Source organism: Phascolarctos cinereus, unplaced genomic scaffold (genome assembly GCF_003287225.1).
Source record: "Phascolarctos cinereus isolate Bilbo 61053 unplaced genomic scaffold, phaCin_HiC Scaffold_7;HRSCAF=346, whole genome shotgun sequence".
NCBI classification, from domain to species: domain Eukaryota; kingdom Metazoa; phylum Chordata; class Mammalia; order Diprotodontia; family Phascolarctidae; genus Phascolarctos; species Phascolarctos cinereus.
In genome coordinates this window covers 171824253-171845621 of record NW_027556180.1, presented here as the reverse complement: position 1 = coordinate 171845621, position 21369 = coordinate 171824253, and the positions used below count along the sequence as shown (strand labels likewise).

The 21369-nt window shown below is 38.4% G+C and overlaps 1 protein-coding gene across 2 annotated transcripts in view; it reads left to right on the top strand.

Annotated features, from left to right (window-relative positions):
- RASA3 (RAS p21 protein activator 3) overlaps positions 1-21369 on the top strand; it is a 289853-nt gene that overhangs the window by 131324 nt on the left and 137160 nt on the right. For both annotated transcript variants that reach the window (XM_020965141.2, XM_020965140.2), the window contains exon 3: positions 1250-1353. In XM_020965141.2, the coding sequence (XP_020820800.1) occupies positions 1250-1353 (104 nt within the window). The remainder of the gene's footprint in view (positions 1-1249; positions 1354-21369) is intronic.

Genomic DNA, 21369 nt, shown 5'->3' with positions numbered 1-21369 from the left:
CTTGTACAAGGTGGTAACAGAACTGAGATCTGAACCCTGGTCCTGTCTTAAAAAATGAAAAAAAAAATCCTTTTTATACTTTGCTGCACTTGGAGGAGGGCTGTTACTAGATTTTAGATGGGACATGTATGTACAATGAATTAAATCAACTCTTAGGTGCACATCTATGTTCTCGTTCTCTCTCTCTCTCTCTCTCTCTCTCTCTCTCTCTCTCTCTCTCTCTCTCTCTCTCTCTCTTTTTGGGGCTGGGCAATGAGGTTAAATGACCCAATGAACATGAATGAATATTTTAGGAAGCTTTTGGATCAGCTGCTAAACCAGTGTTTAGAATTCTGATCTTCTTGTAGGCCCAAAGAGAACAAATGTAGTAGTACAAATGTATTCATTCACATCACACTTGAGTTCTTGGAAGCCATATGACTTTGAGGTTATAGAAATGGAGATGAACTCTGGGGGAATCTTTTCAGGTCTGCATGTGTTTTGTATTTTCTGTAAAGGAATAGGCAAGGAGAATAAGCATTGATTAAGCACCAACTATGTTCCAGGTAATGCACTAAGCACTTAATAAATGTCTCATTTGATTCTCACAACAACCTTTTAATGTAGGTGCTATTATTATGTCAATCTTACAGTTGAAAAAGTAAGGCTGACTAAGGTTAAGCGACTTGCCCAAGGTCACATAGTAAGTATCAGAAACCAGATTTGAACTCAGGTCTTCCTGACTCCAGGCCCAGCACTCTATCTACTGTGCCACCTCACTACCTTTGTAGGTTTAACTGAAATTTTAACTGATTCCAAAATGTAAACTAAAGCACGTCAAGAATAAAGTTCATATTTTAGATATACACCCAAATAATATGAATTTAATGGGGCAGCTAGGTGATACAGTGAAGAGAGAGCATTGGGCCCGCAGTCAGGAAAACCAGTCTTCATGAGTTCAAATCTGGCCTCAAACACTTACTGTGTGACCCTAGGCGAGTCAGTTAACCTTGTTTGCCTCAGTTTCCTCATCTGTAAAATTAGCTGAAAAAAGAAATGGCAAACCACTCCAGTAAAGACCCCAAATGGGGTCACAAAGAGTCAGAAACGACTGACCAACAACATGAATTTAAATGCTTTTCTGCTTATGCATATAACCAATTTTCCAATATTTAATGTGTTCGTAATATTTATTAATTACGGTTTCTAACATTAAGTACACATGAAGCATGTATTATAATGATGTTTATTTTGTTATTTTTTTCCCTAGTCCCTTTTATGGAGAAGACTTTTACTGTGAAATTCCTCGGAGTTTTCGGCACTTGTCCTTTTACATTTTTGATAGAGATGTGTTCAGGAGGGATTCCATCATAGGTATGTATTCAGAAAGTGCATTTTCTCTATTATTGTTGATTTTGTTACATGCCTTTGCACTTATGACTTTGAATCAGAAATGGGGTGAATTTTTCCTTAAATGCTTCTCTTTCCTTATTCAATAATCCCCATGTCTAGGCAAGGAAAAGAATCTGTTGATTTTAGGAGAGGATATAGAGCAGGTTCCCCAACCCTGATATACAGTAAAATATATTTTAATGGTAATCTACCACTTAGGGATACAGTAGGGTCTTAGGACAGGGCCGGAAAGTCCCCCTGGTGAAGAGAACAAATGACTCTCTTTGGAGGAAAAGTGCGAATGGAAGGTGGATGGGTAGCACATAATGCTCTTTTTTATCCTTGGCTCTGTCCTGTAGATTTGAGGTCTCTAACCCTCTATACCCTCACTTTTAAAAAATGGTGCATTGGAAAGAGTACTAGATTTGGAGTAAAAGGAACTGAGTTAAAATTCTAAGCTGGCTAAATAGATTTCAACAGTCTTCATTGTAGTTGATAATTGAATCCATGGGAGCTGATGAGATCAAATGAAATAATATAAAGGGAGAAGAGAAGAGGGCCTAAGAGAGAGTCCCGTGGGACACCTATGGTTAGTGATTGATCCAGCAAAGGAGACTGAGAAGAAGTGGTCAGATAGGTAGAGTGGCGAAGTGTCTCAAAAACCTAGAGAGAAGAGAGTATTAAGAAGAAGAGGGTGTCAGAGGCTACAGAGAGATCAAAAAGGTTGAGGATTAAGAAAAGGCCATTTGATTTGATGATTAAGAGATCATTAGCAACTTTGGAGACACCAGTTTTGACTGAATGTTGAGGCTAAGACTATAGAGAGTTAAGAAGAGAATGAGGTGAAAAGTAGTGGAGAAGGCACCAATTGTAAATAACCTTCTTAAGGAGAGAAAGGTAGGAGAGATATGGGACAATAGCTAGGAGGAGAATGGATGGATGAAGTGAAGATCTGTTGAGGATGGAGGAGACAGTCGTGTTTGTTGGCAGTAGGGAAGCAGCCAATAGACAAGGAGAGACTGAAGATAGTGACAGAGCAGGAATGATAAAGAAAATCTACGGGAGAAAGGATGGAATGTACTCACTTGTGCAGATAGAGGGGTTTGCTTTGGCAAGAAGAGTCAGCTCTAAACATGAGGGGTGAGGAGGACATGCTGGCAGAAAGCATCTTGATGATATAAAATGCAGAGAAGAGGAGAAGAGGGAGCTTGTGGGGAATGGCCTCAACTTTTTCAGTAAAATACGAGGCAAGGGTCTTATCTGAGAAGGTGGAGAACTTTGGAAAGTTGAGGAGGGATGAAAAGATTTGGAAAAGCCATTGAAGTGAATGGGATAATAAGTCAATTAGAGAATTGTAAAAGGGTTGCCTTGCTGTTGTGAGGGCCCACTTGAGGTCATGTAACTTAAATCTGTTGTGGATCCAGTTAGTGATTTTCTCCAGCTTTGCTCCCACAGCTGGTGATTAGGAGCTGAGACACCTGAAGCAGTGGATGGTAGAAGTAATCCAGGGCTGATGGTTGTTAAGGCCGGAATGAACCCACTTGAAGCTGAAATCTCTCTTTTATTTTGGTCCTGAGACTCATGCTCTTTTCCTTATTCTACCCTAGCAGTCTGCAATCCTCTAAATCAGGAGATCTTAACTTTTTCTTTTTTCTTTTTTTAATCATCGATCCCTTTAGTAGTCTGGTGAATCCTATGGCACTCTTCTCAGAAGAATGTTTTTAAGTAGTTGAAGGAAGTACTGAATTTTAGTTAAAGGCCATTGAAAATAAAGATGTATTTTTTTCCATCCAAGTTCATGGACTCTGAAACCTAATGCTAGGTTTCAACCGTACTGTAGTATTCAGGGACACTAGGTTAGGAACCCCTGATTTCAATCGTTATTAAGCCATTTATTGGATATAGAGCACTCTGGAAAACCGGAGACACTGACCTTAAAGAAGCATTAACCTAAGAGTTCATATTGACGTTTGTTGTTATTGTTCAGTCATTTCAGTTGTGTCTGACTCTTTGTGGCCCCATTTGGGGTTTTCTTGGCAAAAATACTGGAGTGGTTTACCATTTCCTTTTCTAGTTCATTTTACAGGAATGAGACACTGAGGCAAACAGGGTTTAGCTATTAAGTGGCTGAGGTCAAATTTGAACTCAGGTCTTCCTGACTCCAGGCCTGGCACTCTATCCACTGTGCCACCTAGCTGTCACATATTGAGACAGAGGCATAAAAAACAGAGTAAGACAAAAATCTCAAGTCCCTGTTGAAGAGAAATACATGTAAACTACTTTAATCAATCCCTTTAAATAACCTCCTATTTCAGCCATAAACTATTTCTAAGTAGCTAAGCTGGAACAGAGACCTCTCTAGGGTGGCTCCTATCATTGCCCCTCTTTCTATAACTTGCTTGACCAGAGGCTGTTAACTCTTTTTGTGTCATGTACCTCTTTGATGGATTGGTGAAGTCTATGGACCCCTTCTCAGAAATGTTTTGAAATGCATAAAATAAAATCCAAAGGATTACAATAGGAAAACAATTATATTGAAATCTATTTATGAAAGTATTAAAAACAAAAGTTATTTCACAGAATCCAGATTAAGAATTCCTGTACTTACTTGGATTTAATCAACCGCTTCACACTGTAGATAGATGAAGAAAAATCCAGGCAAATGTTATGAGTAGCTATATGGGGGCTCTGACTGCACTGGAACCTTTCTGAGATGTTTCTGGCTACGGAATGGATATGTGGTGAGGCAGGTTGCCAGCTGAGAGAATTTCTTTACTGAACATGTCCAGAGAGCCTTGTTAATGAGATGGCGACACTTAAAATAAGATGGTTGTGGAAATGTATTTGACTTAGATCTGGAAGGAATCTTAGAGATCCCCTAGACCAGGTGTTTTTAACTCAGGGTTCATGAATTAAAAACAAACAATTTCAATAACTGTGTTTCTGTAAATTTGGTTTAGTTTGTAATCGTATGTATTTTACCATATGCATTTAAAACAATTATTCTGAGAAGAGGCTTCTCCAAACTGACGAAGCAGTCCAAGATACAAAAAAGATTAAGAAGCTCTGCACTAGCCTAATGCAACTATGGATCTGGTCCTAGGCTTGCAATCAGGAAGCCCTTGGTTCAAATCCTCAGCCCTGGCATTTGGTTATTGTCCTTCCTTCTCGAAGAGGACCAAAATGACATCAGCATGTTAGAATCAAGTTACGGTGCATCTGACTGTGGCTGATCAGACCAATGTGAGCTTGAAATGCCCTACCACAGGTCAGGCACAAATCATCCATGTGGACGTTCTCTAAATTTGTTCATCTCAAGTTTGTTTCGAGCTTCTTCAATTCTGCTTTTCTCACAAAGCACAGCAAATTCTTTGATGAGGACTTGCCATGTTGGGTGATCCTTTACCAGCATCTGCCATGTCTCACAATCAGTTCCAAAAATCTTCAGAGCCCAACTCTGACATTTGCTAATACAAGCAAATTGATGAACCTCTCTGAGCCTCAGTTGTTTTCTCATCTGTAAAATGGGGATAATAATACTTCTAGTTCCTCTCTGAGATGATTTTGGTGAAGCTCAAAGGAGATATCTGTAAAGTGTCTTGCTGACTTTCAGCCACTTGGTATATATGTTGGTTATTATTGTTGCAAATGAGAAAACTGAGGCCCAGAGATGTGAAATGATTTGCCAAAGGTCACACAGCCAGGACAAGAAACTCACTCTTCCTGATTTTTGTACAGTGCCTTTTCTGTTATAGACCCATGGTATATGTGATGCCTCATCAGTTTTATGCATGTGGACAAAACCTACCTTTTGTAGAACTTGTGTCAATGAACAAATCTGGCAAATATTAATTTGTTGTGGATGAGTTATCGACTTGACAGAAACCTCATAGAAAATGAGAGGAAATCTTAGTAGTGAGATAAAAGAAGAAACGAGATGGAAGGAGAACCAAAGGATTGAGTTGTTTGGGGTCTGAAGGAATAATGCCATTTGTGAATGTTAAGATAAGTGAGAATAGCTAATTCTAATTTGGATGTGGAGACTCTGGTGAATTCGGTCACTTAAGCTGTCAGGTCTTGCCTGGAGAATGGTTCATTCTGGAGCTGGGAGCTGTGTCTGGAGAATTGGACAAGAGGACATTATTTGCCTAAGCACTAAGAGAGTTTAAAGAGAGAGTCCTAGCTAGATTGGGTTGAAAATAGAAAGAGAAACTAGACTTTTGGGGAGCTCAGACAGTCATGAGATCTAGTAGCTGTATCATCTATTTATCAACAAGTTTTACTGAATGTATATTTTGTCTATGGCATGGAATATAATGCACCAGCATTCTGATAGTTTCTTGCATGTTATGGATTTATTTGGTGCTATGGATGATTCACTATGTTTGGCTACATTCAATGTTTCATTCAGTTCAACCCACATTTTAGAAAAGCCTGGTATCTGCAAGCCATTATGCTAGCACAGAGGTGGGGAACCTGAGGCCTTGAGGCCTCATGTGGCCCTCTAGGTCCTCAAGTGTGGCCCTTTGACAGAATCCAAACTTGTTCTGTGAAGTTGTGAATTCAAGGTGAAAAACAAACAAACAAACCAACCAATATCTGCCCTCAAGATGCATACATTCTAATAGAGGTTATGGATGACTCACTCTTAAAATTAAACAGAGAATATCAGTCAACGGTTCAAAAATTATTAAACGCCCATTGTGTGTCAGGCACTGTGGTAAGCACTAGAAATACAGACAGACACAAAATTATTCTCACCCTCAAAGAGTGAATAAGAGCTTTTTAAGGACATGGCCCAAACAGTAGACCCCATTAAGCTTCTGGTAGTGGCAGTAAAACTACCCAGTTGTCAAAGAAGACCATATGGACAATATCATAGTGAAGCTCCATTATCTTTTGTAGAATCTCTCTTTAGGTAATGCTTTGGTTTCTAGTACAGTCCTGGACCTTTACAAATGTAGTACATTTCCCCTACTTGTAGGCTTGGTTCCATTCATATGGCATGTAGGCAGGACAGAATATGTTTTTCACTTTGACCAGGGAGAGACACCATCAGAATCCTCTGGGAGCCAAAAATTGCCTGGAAACCACAGTTTGTCCTTATTCTGTGTAATTAATTCCTTCCAGATAGGAGTGCTCTTCCTTCTGGGGTATGGCATGGGGAGAGCCAGTTGTTTCTTAACTCCTCCTAATCTGGTAACGTTTATTTAAGAAACAAGGAAGAACATTGTAAAAATGAACAATTTCGTGAAACTTAAGAATTCTGATCAATGCAGTGACCAACTTCACAGAACAAATCCCCTTAATGAAAGGATTTATTCTATAAAACAGACCGCACCCAAGGACCTAGAAGGTCACATGTGGCCTCGAAGCCACCGGTTCCCCACCCTTGGACCAACCAATAATTCTAGAGGACCAGTGATGAAGAGAGCTGGTTATTCACCTCCTAACTGAAAGTTAATGGAATAAATACTCAGAATGAGACACATTTTTGGACATGGCAAATGTGGAATGATGGCGTATAAGCTATTTGAAAGCAGGAAATTTTTGTCTTCGTAATCTAGACTTCTTACAGATTACTCATTTAATTCTTGAACTCTATAGTTCAGCCATACAGGGTTACTTACTGTTCCATATACACAACATTCCATGTCCCATCGCTATTTCTTTGCACTGGCTGTCCCTTATGCTTGTGATACACTTCCTTCTTACTTTGACCTCTTGAAATCCCTGCTTTTCTCCAAGACTCAGCTTGAATGATCAGTTAATCAACCAATCAATTAATGAACATTATGAAGCACCTACTATGTTCTAGGCACTGTGCTAAGTGTTGGGGCTACAAAAAGAGGCAAAAGATAGTCCTGTTCTCATCACAAGCTAATGGAGACAATAAGCAAACAAATATATTATAAAGCAAACTTATATACAGGATAAATAAGAAATAATTAAGAGAGAGAAAGAACTGGAATTAAGAGGGCTTGGGAAAAGCTTCCTGTAGAAGGTAGGATTTTAATTTGAACTCAAAGGAAGCCATGAAAATCAGTATTCTGAGCAAAGGAGGGAGAGGATACCAGCCATGGGGGATAGCCAGAAAGAATGCCCAGAGCAGAGAGATGGAGTGTTTTATCTGTGGAACAGCCAGGAGGCCAGAATCAATGAACTGAAGAATCCACATTAAGCCTTTTCTGATTCTGCCAGCTGTTGGCGTACTCTCACCCCAAATTACCTCAATTTCCTCATCTGTAAATTGGAAGTAATAAATTGTGAGGAAAAAGTGAGATAATATTGTAAAGTACTTTGCAAACCTTAAAGCTCTGTGTAAATGCTTATAATATTCATTTATGTTTATTATGTACATATTGATATAAGTTCATGTTTCCCCACTCATTAGAAAAAAAAAGCTACTTGAAGGCAAAGATTGTTTCACTTTTGTCTTTGTATCTTTACTGCTTAGCCTAGTCCAGGGGTGGGGAACCTGAGGCCACATGTGGCCCTCTAGGTCCTCAAGTGCGGCCCTTTGACTGAATTCAGACTTCAGAGAACAAATCTGGATTTGTCCTGTGAAGTTTGAATTCAGTCAAAGGACTTGTAAATTTGGATTCAGTTATATATTAATATATCCTGTCCAATTCCAGCACTCCATTGGTCTGTTCTTTTCATGCTACGGTGTTAATGACTTATCAGTCAACCAAAAAGCATGTTTAAAGCATCCTTTCCCCCTGAAAAGAAGGACTAAACAATATGAGAATGCTGGGTGGGCAAAATGAACTGAAGAGTAAAAGAATAGGAAAAGTGAAGACAAGCCTCTGTTGATTATTTCTAACTTATCCCTTACAGAGCTTGTTTGTACAGAATTGTCTTGTTTCCCTTATTAGACTGTGAGCTCCTTGAGGGCAGAGTCTATCTTTTGCCTTCTTTTGTATCCCTAGCACTTAGCACAGTGCCTGGCACATAGCAGATGTTCAGTAAATGTTTACTGACTGACAAGTTTCATCTGTTAAAGACAAGCCTATCTACTGCCTTCGTTATATGTAGAGGAGGGGAAAAATACCAGAAACAAGTTGTCAATGACTGTCACCAAGTGTGGTGGGAGAATAAGCAGGATTGTTCATACTCTTCAACATGCAAGGAATCAGGCTTTTATTTATTTATAACCTGCTGAGATTATGAACCCTCAAAGTGGCTGTGGTTCTCTATATAAATAAAATGTCTGTATCCAAGCCCTTTGTCTGAAAAACCCTTGAGCAGATGCTTTTGGTTGGGGGTGTCTATGTGAAAACTCTCTGTCTGCTGAGATAAAGATCCCAGATGGTTTTGAAATTTTGTAATCCAAAGTTGCATTTGGGCTTTCTGAAAAGCAATTCTTTGGGGTTCATATTCTTTTGCTTTATTGAGGTTTTACTTGTAGTGTGGACACATTTTATTTAGTAATACATAAATAAATGTGTGAGTGTGGTGAGGAGTGTTTCTTCACTTTTGCTGTTTTCATATTGATTTTAGAATAAGCTCAGGGATGCTAAACTGATGCAGTGATCTTTTTTATTTTAGAAAATGTAGTCTGATACATCACTGATATGAATTGCAGGTCAGACTTGAAGCTTCAGGGTCTCCTAAGATATACATCTAGCCTGGGGAGATCCTGAGGAACAGGCTAGTCCGGAACTTCTGGAGATCAGATTTGGTTTTCTCTTGGTCTTTTTTCAAGAATACTTCTGAAAATAAGATTGGACCTAGGTCCTATAGTAGAAAGACCTCTGGATTTGCAATCAGAAGTGGATTCAAGATCTGGCTTTCCTTCGTATTGCCTGTGTGACCTTGGGCAGATCTCTTAAAATGTCTGGGTTTTGGGGCAGCTAGGTGGCACAGTAGATGGAACACTGGCCCTGGAGTCAGGAGGACCCAAGTTCAGATCCAGCCTCAGACACATAACATTCACTAGCTGTGTGACCTTGGGCAAGTCACTTAATCCCACTGCCTAGCCCAAACAACAACAACAACAACAACAACAAAAGTCTGACTTTTGATTTCTTTATGCATAAAGCAAAAAGGTTGATGATTACTAAGGTCCCATTCATCTCTTGAGCCTATAATCTATTGTTTAGGAGAGATAGAGTTAGAGTAGTAGGCTTACCTACTACATTTAGAATCAGAGACTAGAGCTTGAATCTGAACTCTTTATACCTTGTATAGCCATGAGCAGATTACTTCATCTCCTAGGCCTCAGTTTCCTCATCTGTAAAATGAGCAGAGTTCCATTGTAAAGCCTCTTCCTGTTCTACCTAAGATCCAACAATGAATTGAGAAGTAGGAAAATGTTATTTTCAGCGCCTCCTCACTTTTCCCGTTTTCATTTCCCTTCCCCCTCCTAACCTCCCAGTGTTTTTATTTTACTCAGTGTTCTTCCTGTCCAGGAGAAAAGTAATCTAATAAAGGAATTCACAGTAAGGTGTTAGTGACTTGATGAGTTATTCCTCCTAGAAGTATTTACAGCTAAAAAGAGATTTAGAGAGAATAATGCAAATCCAGATGGATTGCATTTCTCTTAGAATTTTGGACAGTCTGACAATTCTGGAGAAGGGAGAGATTTAGGATGAGGGTCTTCATAGCTTGGTAGATAGAAAATATAAATGAGATTGGGCTTGAATGAAAAAGTGGGCTCAGTTTTAGAGCCATTCTTTCCCTATTGCCATGCAGGCCCAGGGATATCCTTGTGTACATGATAATATTAGAAGACAAAGATGTTTCAGATGTGTATCTCTGAAGGAAAATACAAAATATGCATGCATACACATATTGGCGCATACAGATGCATGTAGTTGAAATATTTGTCCTAAGAGTGAAAATGCATAAGATAATTGAAAAATGGAAAACAGTGAGTTCTTTTAAGGACAACTCATTAAATTCAATAAGACAGGGAGAAGCTGGTGTTTTCTGTTTTCCATTTTTACTCTAACTATTAGCAAAAAACAAAGTCATTCGGAACATTTTTGAAAAGTTCTCTTTTTTTTATTAAATGAAATTCTTTGTTTTTTATTAAAGGCTAACCCCAGATCACTTCATTTAAGAATTCTTAGGTCAAGCAACATAAGCATTTGCAAATAAGATGTATAATGTGTGTGTCAGTGTATACACAGACACCCCACACACACCCATGTATATAAATACACATTTATAATATATATAAAACAGATATATAGCACTTGTTAAGTCCTATATGAAGTCTTTTATTATCGTTAGTCTTATTAGTATTATTGTAGAGGCAGCTAGGTGGTACAGTGTGTAGAGTGTCAGACATCGAGTCACACAGATCTGAGTTCAAGTATAGCCTCAAACACTTACTAGTTGTGTGACCCTGAGTAAGTCACTTAACCTGTAGAATGGGGATAATAAAAGCACCTACCTCTCAGGCTTGTTGTGAAAATCAAATGAGATAAGTTTTTGTAAAGTACACAGTGCCTAGTACAGAGTAAGTGCTACTGTGTTCCCTTCCTCCTATTGTCATCATTAAACTCCAGGTCCTCTGGGCCTAACTCTTTGTTGGTATTATAGTTGCTTAATTTAGTGGAGAAGCTGAGAACAGAGAGAGCCAACATACTGTAAATTAGCTCATTTTGAAGTAAGATGACATGAATTTTTAAGTGGCCCCATTGTTCCCTTCCTGAAATGCCTTTTTTATTTGTGGTGTATGTTTTAAGCTGGGAGTTGCAGTTTCATGTTTCTGTGTATTTCCATTGTTATGCTGTCTTTAGTGGCCTAGTAAATGACTATACAAATTACCATAATTCAGCAGCTGTTGATTGCCAAGATAATGCCACCTAAGCTCTAGCCAAGGAATGTAATTTGTCCTTGAAGAGCTGTATTCTGTAATATATCAAAGAGTGTTTCATAGGATTTATGAAAAGGAAAACAGTTTTTCAGCCTGTAGTTCAAATGTGGAAAAGCATTTGGAAAGGAATTGCTAAAGAAGTCTTCCTCTAATGCATATGTGATCTAAAGGCCCTCCTGTAGAAGTATGAATTGTGGCTTTATGCTGTAGTCATTTTTATAGAAATGATATTACCTGTGTTCAAATTTTCTAGCTTGACTGATTTGCTAAAGAAAACCTTATTCAGAATCAGAGGGACCACCCTAGATCTTATGTCCAAATTAGATCTAATCCTCAGAAAGAATTAATTTCCTCTAATCAGTAGAATTAAGAACAAATGGACAGAAGCTGCAGAGAGGCAGATTTTGACTGAAGAAAAACTTCTCAGCTGTTGGAGCTGTCCAAATATGAAAGAGCTGAGTTTTCTATCCCTGGTCATGGTCAGGTAATCAACGGTAATGGACTTTCTAGACAGGCTTCTTGTACTGAGAACAGTGTGAGCTAAATGCTGTCTGAGGTCCCTTATGTCTTGAAGATTGTTATGATTCAGTTGTGGGAACTTAGAAAATCTTGTTTATCCCAAAACTGAGAGTATGGGTATATCCACTAAATTTAATTTTCTAACCTGGAATATTTCCAGTATTCTGTTAACAGCCAAAGAGTTGGTTATTATATACTTAACCCTGGAAAACCTTATTAAAAATATAATGGCAGTAGTAGTAGTAGTAGTAGTAGTAGTAGTAGTAGTAGTAGTAGTAGTAGTAATGATAGCTGATATTTATATAGTATTTTAAAGCTTGCAAAGAGTTTTACATGCATTCATTTATTTGATCTTCAAGGTGACATTTTGAGATAGGTGATATTATTATCTCGCTTTTACAGATGAGGAAACTGAAGCTCCAGGAGACTAAACCACTTACCCCAGGGTTACACCAGAAGTGAGTGTTTGAGGCAAGGTTCAAATTCAGATCTTCTTGACTCCAACAAATCCAACTTGTTATAGAAATAATTGTATTTATATGGGACTTGACAGCTTACAAAATGTTTATATGATTTAGTCCTTACAGCAGTTGCTGCAGTTTCCTCAAGTTTAAGTGAGGAAAAGTGATTCGCACAGGGTCACATAGGCAGTAAGAACCTAGGGTAGAGCTTTGTCTCTTAGCCTAGTAGTATGTTCACTGTGTCCCACAGAGGTATGAATAAGACAGGAAAATTGTCTTATTCAATTCTACTTGTAAGCATATACTCTTAATTTGCAACATTGTGGGCATCTGTGTCCCAGGGAGGAGAAAATGGTTTTAAATATTCTAAATTGGAATAGCATTTCTTTTTTCTATTTTTCTGACTTTTTTTCCCTTTTTTTTTTCTTCCTGTTAATCTGTCTTATTCACTCAGGTTCATGAAATGGCAGAATTTTCTGGCTTTAGTAACTATTCTGTTGAATATCCTATTGAAAAAAGTGTTTTGAGATCTATTGTGAGAAGCCATTCTATTGTGTGCAGAGAAAATTGGAAGCATTCCCTACCTTTTCTATGAGAAATTTTTTTCTACCTCCTTTTCTTATCTATAAATTGGGAATAATAATACCTATACTACTACCTCACAGCTTTTGGGGATGGAAAGTATTTTGTAACTTTAAAGTGCTATATAAATGTAAGGCAGTAGGGGCAGCTAGGTGGCACAGTGGATAGAGCACCAGTCCTGGATTCAGAAGGACCTGAGTTCAAATCTGGCCTCAGACACATAACACTTACTAGCTATGTGACCCTAGGCAAGTCAGTTAACCCCATTGCCTAGCCAAAAAGAAAAAGTAAATGTAAGGCAGTTATTACATCTCGCATTAATAAGTGGGGAACTGGACCTATGGTTGCATTATTAGATGGAAACTCCCTCCACCAGTAAAGTGGTTGCTTGCGTGCGCTCTCTCTCTCTCTCTCTCTCTCTCTCTCTCTCTCTCTCTCTCTTTTTCTTTCTTCCTTCCTTCCTTCAGGTTAAATGACTTGGCCAGGGTCACACAGCTAGTAAGTGTCAAGTATCTGGTCTAAGACCAGATTTGAACTCAGCTCCTCCTGACTCCAGGGCTGATGCTTTATCTACTATGCCACCTAGCTGCCCCCCATCTAAAGTTCTAGAGATTTTCCTAGAGCACTGAGATGTAAGTGACTTATACAAGGTGAAACAGGTAATATGTCTCAGAAGTAGGACTTGAATCCAGGTTTTCCGGGCTCTGAGGCAAGTCAGCTTTATTTACTATGCAATACTGGCATTATCATTATCATTATTATTGTTAAATCATCATTATTAAAAGTAGATGTCCCTATTTCACTTGGGATGGAAGTGTAGTGGCCACTCATGGCCAGTCCTAGTGCTGATAGTTCAGAAGCTTATCCTGCTCCATTTTTCCAAGGTTGGACCAGTTTTCCCTTCATTAGCCTGGTGACCTCCTAGGCCAAAAGATTCACCATGTTAGTGATAAACTTATTGCTGACTACTTTATGTAGTTCAGAGTCCTGGAACTCAATGAATCCACCAGCCTCAGCCTTCTTGATTAGCAAGGCTTACTGGCTTGCTTTTTTTTTATTTTTTATTTTTTTTAGCAATAATAATAATAATTGATAATAAAGAAGCAGCCTGACTAGATACCCTGGGCTCTGACAATATACCTATTGGCTATGTGGCCCTGGGCAAACCCCTTAACTTCTCAATGCCCCAGGTAATATAATGTTGAAGACAAGGTCCTGATCTGTATTGGTAGGGGGATAGTTTCCTCATCAGAGTTCCCTATGCCAGTGAAATCACAGGTCTAGTCCATTGAATTGTTACTGTTGTTGAGTCATTGCAGTTGTGTCTGACTCTTTGTGCCCCTTTTGGGGTTTTCTTGGCAAAGATACTGGAGTGGTTTGCATTTCCTTCTCTAGCTTGTTTTACAGATGAGGAAACTGAGGCAAATGGGGTCAAGTTACACAGCTAGAGCAAGTGTCTGAGACTGGATTTGAAATCAGATCATCCTGACTCTAGGCCCAATGCTCTATCCACTACACTATCTAGCTGCTCTATAATTTTTATTATTACATTCCATATAAATATAATTATGTGTTATATCATTAATAGTGCATGCGATTATATGAATGTGCTAATTGTTAATAATATTAACATTAACCCAATGTTAGTAATATATTTAATGAATATTATTGCTATTTTTACTACTACTAATAACAACTTGAACTTGACTGTCCTGAGAGCCTTTCCATCCTTGTTACCATCTGTAACGGAGGCCTCTCCATGAGGTTCAGCGGTTCTTCTATTCTCGTTGTCATTTACTCCTGCTCCCCCCCTACTCATGAGGTAAGATGGAAACTCTGACTGGCATATTCTTTATTTCCCTGTTCTGTCACCTTCACTGTGATCTCTTTCCTTTTGGAGTTCATTCATGCCTTTTACTCCTAACCTCTTCTTATTCTTGTCCCTGTCATGTTCAGAGCTCTGGGATACTCTTTTACCATCCTCGATCAATCAATCACCAAGCATTTATTAAGTACCAATTATGTGCCAGGCTCAGTGCTAGGCAGAAGGCATAGGAAAAGGGGATTGGAGCTGTGATTTCTTGTTGAGGGCCGATCTTAAGAGTCTGATAAGGGTTTAAGATCCAAGGCAGAGTTTGACCTCTGCCCAGGCTTTTACCCGAAAGGGCTCAGTGATTAAGTGGTATGGCTCTCCAATTCCTTCCTGATAAGGAGGTCCCTGAGACATTCCTTCTCACTCTTTGAACCTTAGATTTACACATTCACTCCTCTATGCAGGTGGCACCAAGGCGCCTGGGAAAACCTTGGAAAATACAACCCAATCTAGGAACCCTGATAACGAGGAAATTCATGTTGTCACATCCTTAGCAGATGTTCTGGGGAGTATCTCATGGGGAGGACTCTTTGAAGTTAGGTTAGATTTTCTCTATATATCCTGTACCCTCAGATGAATAAACTGAGTCAGTAATTCTGCTCCGCCTGTCCCATGTCACAAGTTATTTCATGCCTCTCTGTTCGGTGTACAATCTGTTGTGGGCAGCAATTTCTTTAGTATAGGGAACTCCCATGTGGGAAACTCCCTTCACCAATGCAGGTTGGCACATTGTCTGCAGCTTATTAGTCTTAGAGTCATGCTCTAGCACTGACAGACTGAGTGGCTATTCCCAGCATCACGCAGCCAGTATTGTGTCAGAGATGGAACTTGAAGCCAGATCTTCCTGGCTTTGAGGCCAGCTCTCTATTCAGACATCATGTGAAGCTCACTTTCATGGGCATAGAAAAGACAAAAATGAACTAATCTTCATAGGATTTTTATTTCTTTCTTTCTTTCAAGTTGGCAGGTCTCTTAGATCATTTAGTTAGTGTCCTTGTTTATCTTATCATTGTTCTTGTTATCATTCTTAGTGGCTTCATAGGATTTAGAGTTAGAAAAGGGATTTAAGGAGCACAACTCCCTTTTACAGAGAAGGAAGAATCTTTTTCAAGAGTAAGTAGTCAAATCAAATTGCTTACCATTTTAGGAAAGGGAAAAGTGAGGGAAGGAGAAAGTTTGGAATTCAAAAATTTTTTTAAAATCAATGTTAAAATGTGTCTTTACAAGTAATTGAAAAAAATAAAATAGTATTAAGAAAAAAAAACAAATAAAATTGCATATGAAAAAAGAGTAAATATAGTCAAGTTCTCTGTCTCCATAGCTAGTGCTCTTTGATTTATGTCACACTGCCTCTCAGCATCTTCATTTGATGACATTGTGGGTTCTTCAGCCTCCTCAATCCAGTGACCTTTATGTAGACCCTAATCTGGCTACTCACTCTCCTGGCCACACTTCGAACCTCATCAGAAGTTAACAACTCCTCTTCTTCCTGCTTCTCAAATGCTGAATTCCTCAACTCTGATGACAACTTTCTATTCTTCTCTCTCTCTCTCTCTCTCTCTCTCTCTCTCTCTTCTCTCTCTCTCTCTCTCTCTCTCTCTCTCTGTCTTTTTAAGGCAATTGAGGTTAAGTGACTTGCCCATGGTCACACAGCTAGTAAGTGTCAAGTGTTTGGTCTGAGACTGGATTTGAACTCAGGTCCTCCTGACTTCAGGGCTGGTGCTCTATCCACTGTGCCACCTAGCTGCCTCACTCACCTCTCTTTCTGTGGCTAAAAGCCTCTTCTTTCTTTCCATCTTGACCTTTATACCCTTTGTCAAAGCTGATGATCTCCTTTCTCATTTCTTTGACTTCACAAACCAGCATAAGCTTCATTGTTAACAATTGCCACCATGTTCTTCAGTATCCTAGAGTCTTCAGTATCCTAGAATCCTTTGCCCTGTCATCCTGCTGCCATGCCTCCTTTGCCAGTCCTTGAGCCTGGAGAGCCTCCATTAATTACTTACCCTGCACTAGGCATATTAAATGTTTCCAGAGAAAGTCACAAAACTGAATTAATTAGGTCTACTATGAATTCCTATTATCTAATCTCGTTTGGGCCCTCAATACAGTCTGTTCCTTTCTTTGGCCCTGTTTCCTTTGACAGTTTCTAAACATGGTCATTAGCCAAGGTTGTGTCCCTGGAATATTTTTAATTCTTGTACTCTCTTCATTGATGACATCATTGACTCCCTTAGCTTCAGTATTTCCTGTTATATAGATGATGCCCAACTCCATATCTCTATCTCTGACCTCTCTTCTAAACTCCAGATGTCCATTTCTAATTGTCTGATGGGTTTCATCTGGACATTCTGTCAGCACCTCAAAGTCACCATGTCCAAAATCCAATTCATCATCTTACCCCATTCCCCCATCTGCACTTCCTTCTAATTTCCCTATATCTGTTAGTGACACCACCATCTTACTAGTTACCCATGCTGGGGTCAATTTTTAGTTCTCCCTCTTGTATATGCTTTGTACCCTCCAGTTTTCAAGTCCCATTCATTATATTTCTGCTGTCTCTCATAATCATCACTTCCTTTCCATTCCCACTATTCTCACCTTAGTTCAGGTTACCTTTACTTCTCTTTTGGACTATTGCACTAACTTCCTAAATAAATAAACAAACAAACACAGATAAATAAATGTATACACATATACATACTATATGTATATTTATATATTATACAAATATATATACTATAAATATATACATACATATACTTATATAAACATATACATACACACATATATATGCATATGTATATATATGATGTATATATGATGTATGTGTGTGTGTATATATACATATATACATGTATACATATATGTATATATATATATACATATATATGTATATATATACATCATAAACAGAACAATCTTCTTATTAGAAAATCCTGATCATGCTATTCTCTTTCGTAAGAAACTTCAAAGGTTGCTCATTGTCTATTCAGCATTTAACTAAAGCCTATATAGTACCTTTCCAGGCTGTTTTCCCTCTGCTTTCTATAAACCATATCAACTTAAATCAAACTGAGCTACCCAAATACCCTGTGTTTTTCTACCTTCCTGTCTTTGCTCATGAGAAGCAATAGGACCCAGAGTCACAAAGCTTCAAATCCTGCCTCCAATACTAACAAACTGTAAGTGTAAGTCACTGAATCTCTCTGGACCTCAGCTTCCTCTTCTATTAAATAGGGATAGTACCTACCTCGTAGGATTGTTGTCCTTTCACAAATGAGTTAATGTCCTTGTAAAGCTCTTTGAATATCTGAAGCAAAAATGTCAGCTATTATAGGTAAGGTAGGCTTGAGCAATGGGCAGAAAGCCACCTTGAAGTCAAGAATACCTGGTTTTAAGTCCCATCTCTGACACATACTGGCTACAAAACCCTAAGCTTATTAGGTATAATAGATAGAAAACTGAGCTTGGAGTTAGAAAGACCTGTGTTTAAATCCATAGCTGTGTGACCTTGGAGAAGTCAACTAACTTCTTCAAGCCTGAGTTTTGTCATCTCTAAAATTAGGGGGTTGGATTTAATGTCCTCTGAGATCCCTGAGAGCCTCTATGTCTTTGACGGTATGAACTGCTCACTACCCCCAGACAATTCTCTAAGACGAAGGTTCTTACTTTTTTTTTGTATCATGGACCCCTTAGGCAATTTAGTTCAATCTATAGACCCTTTCTCAGAATATTTTTTAATGTATAAAATAAAAATATATGGTATTACAAAAGAAGCAGATTTTGTTGAAATTCAGTTATAATTTAAAAAAACCCTAAGAAGTTCACAAACCCCAGGTTTATTCTCTAAGACTATAAATGATAAAATATTAGTTTTCTACATTGGTAGAGGGAGATTCCTCTTTGGGCACTCCCTGTACCAATAAGATCACAGATAATGGAAATGAAAATTGATGATGATGATGATGATGAAGAAACTCACTTTTCTGCCTCACATAACCCTTCTACCCCTTCCCCAATCTCTTGTTAAAACTCCTACCTAGGCTTCAAGCACAAATGCTACCTTCTCCATGAAGCTTTCATTAATTTTTTTAATTTACCCTAACCATTTTTTCCTATTTGGAAGTGCTGTCTCTCTCCTCTAAGATTTTGTAGCCCTTTGTTCATACCTCTCTTATGACACTTACTTTATTCTGACATGTATTACATTTATTTGTATATATATTTTTATTTTTCTTGCAAGCTCCTCATGGATGAGGATGAGGGACAGTGCCTCCCCACAACTCTGGTTGTACATAGTGGGTTATCAGCAAATGTTCATTGAATGAGTTCAAGAACATCATTACTCCCCTCGGTCCCCTGCACTTTATCTAGCTTTGATCACTTTTGAAAATCACCTTTTGAAAATCAGGAATTCGGAAATGCCCAATCCTTTGAAAAGGTTGGATGCTTTAGACCAATTGTGATGGCTGGAGAGACAAGACTGAATAAAGAAGGGAAGAAATGGAGGGAAGCCTTGATGAATTGAGGGAAGCCCTCTTCTTGGAGGTTTACTTGATGGGAAAAGTGACAAAGGTAAAGTCTTAAAAAGGCAGGCAACCGTCCCAGACAGCTTTATATGGTACTTCTGTCTTATGAGATTTCAAGTTTGAAACAGGCTTGGATGTGGCTTTTGTCTGAAACACTTTTTCTATAGCTCTTTAGAGATGCCACATTTTCTAAGCCCTGGTTATTATCTATCTCTCATCCTACAGATTTCCTGCAAACCTCAGAGGTATTCTGTTGATACTTTTCATTCATTGATTTTTTTTTTTACCCCAGTCTTTTCACAAGAGATTTAAGAGTTTGCCGATCTATTGCAGTCCTAATGGCTCATCTGTTTTAAGATGACCTGGACTGATGTGTCTATTTAATTCAGGCAACAGAAACAGTGTGTGTATGTTATATGTGCAATTAAAATGAAAAACAATCTACTCCCCTGGGTTGTATTTCTGGCAACCTTCCATCTAATTTATTCATTTGTATTCAGCATTAACTTTAGTGTCTGATTTTCTGTGTCATTTAAAAAACATCTTGGCATGCATTGGAAAATCTCCCATATGGGGAATTCAAGGTATATTGTATATATAATATCCCTTCCTCATAAATCTACTCTTAGGTGAGTGGCAGTGAGTGGTCCTAGACATTGCTATTGTTGCAAAACTCAAGAAAGAAAGAAGGAAGGAAGGAAGGAAGGAAGGAAGGAAGGAAGGAAGGAAGGAAGGAAGGAAGGAAGGAAGGAAGGAAGGAAGGAAAGGAAAGGAAAGGAAAGGAAAGGAAAGGAAGGGAGATGAAAGTGCTTTGTTTTAAGGCCAGATAGACTTTTTTATGACAGAGGTCAGAGAGAGAGACCAGTCTCATGTTTTCCACTTACTTGCCTCAGAGTGACTAGATGTTACAATCTTAGCAAGTAACTATCTGCTTAGTAGGAGAGGTTGTGCATTATTTAATTGTATATGGATAGAATTAATGTGCTTCTCATATTTCCATTGCTTGTTACGTGGAAATCATTTCCTGTTGCAAGAAGCCTTTCGGTCATTTTTTTCCCTTGTCTCATTCCTTTTCCCTTCTCTGACTAATTTGCTTTTTGCTCTGACTCACAGTTATGTCTCTTACATGTGAAGATGATTAGATTTAAAAAAAACAGTCAAAATATTTCATGTTTTAATGAAATATTTTGGCTGATGCTTTTTGTGGGGTTTTTGCTTCCCCTTTCCTTTGTGGGTGGCTCATGGGTGTGAAAGCATTCCTAAAACTAGGTAATCTTCAGTTTAATAATAATTGTAATAGCTCATATTTCCATACTTTATCATTTACAAAGCATTTTCTTCAAAATAACCCTCCCCAGGGGCAGCTAGGTGGTGCAGTGAATAGAGCACCAGCCCTGAAGTCCAGGAGGAGCTGAGTTCAAATGTGGCCTCAGACACTTGAAAACTTACTAGCTGTGTAACCCTGGGCAAGTCACTTAACCTCAATTGCCTCACTAAAAAAAAAAAACGAAGGCAAAAAACCCAACCAAAACAACCCTCTCTGCTCCAATTATTAAGAAATTTTTCCTTGTATTGAAGTGACATTTGTTTATCCATACATTCCACCCGCTGATTCTATTTCTGCCTTCTAAGGCCAAATAGAATGAATTTAATGCTCCTTTCTTTTTGTTGTTGGTTTTTAAGTTAATTTTTCTTTTTTTATTGTAAACTTTAAAAAACAACCCTGTTAGGTAGATGGTATTATTTTATCTCCATTTTATAGGGAATAATAATAACAGCAAACTTTTCCATAATACTTTAAGGTTTGTAGCACTTAATGTACTATAATTCATTTGATCCTCACAAAAACTCTGTAAGCTGGGTTCTACAGGTTTATGGCCCATTTTATAGATGAGGAACCAGGGACTCGACTAGATAAAATGACCTACCCAAGGCCACGTGGCTAGTAAGAGCTGAATAAGGAATAGGGAGATGATTGCTTAAAATATGTTCATTCCCCATGAATCACAAAATTCAGAGTTTCCAGATTCCCTCTTTCTTGGATAGGATAGGAGGGTTGGATATAGGGACTTTCCATATCTTTTGGTAGATACAGAGCTGGAGAAAGCCACAGAGATGTTTCCATTGTAGTTCTTTTCTCTCCTTACCATCTGCAGCCCATTTTATACCTGCTAATTGGGAATTTATATGTTGTCTTCCCCT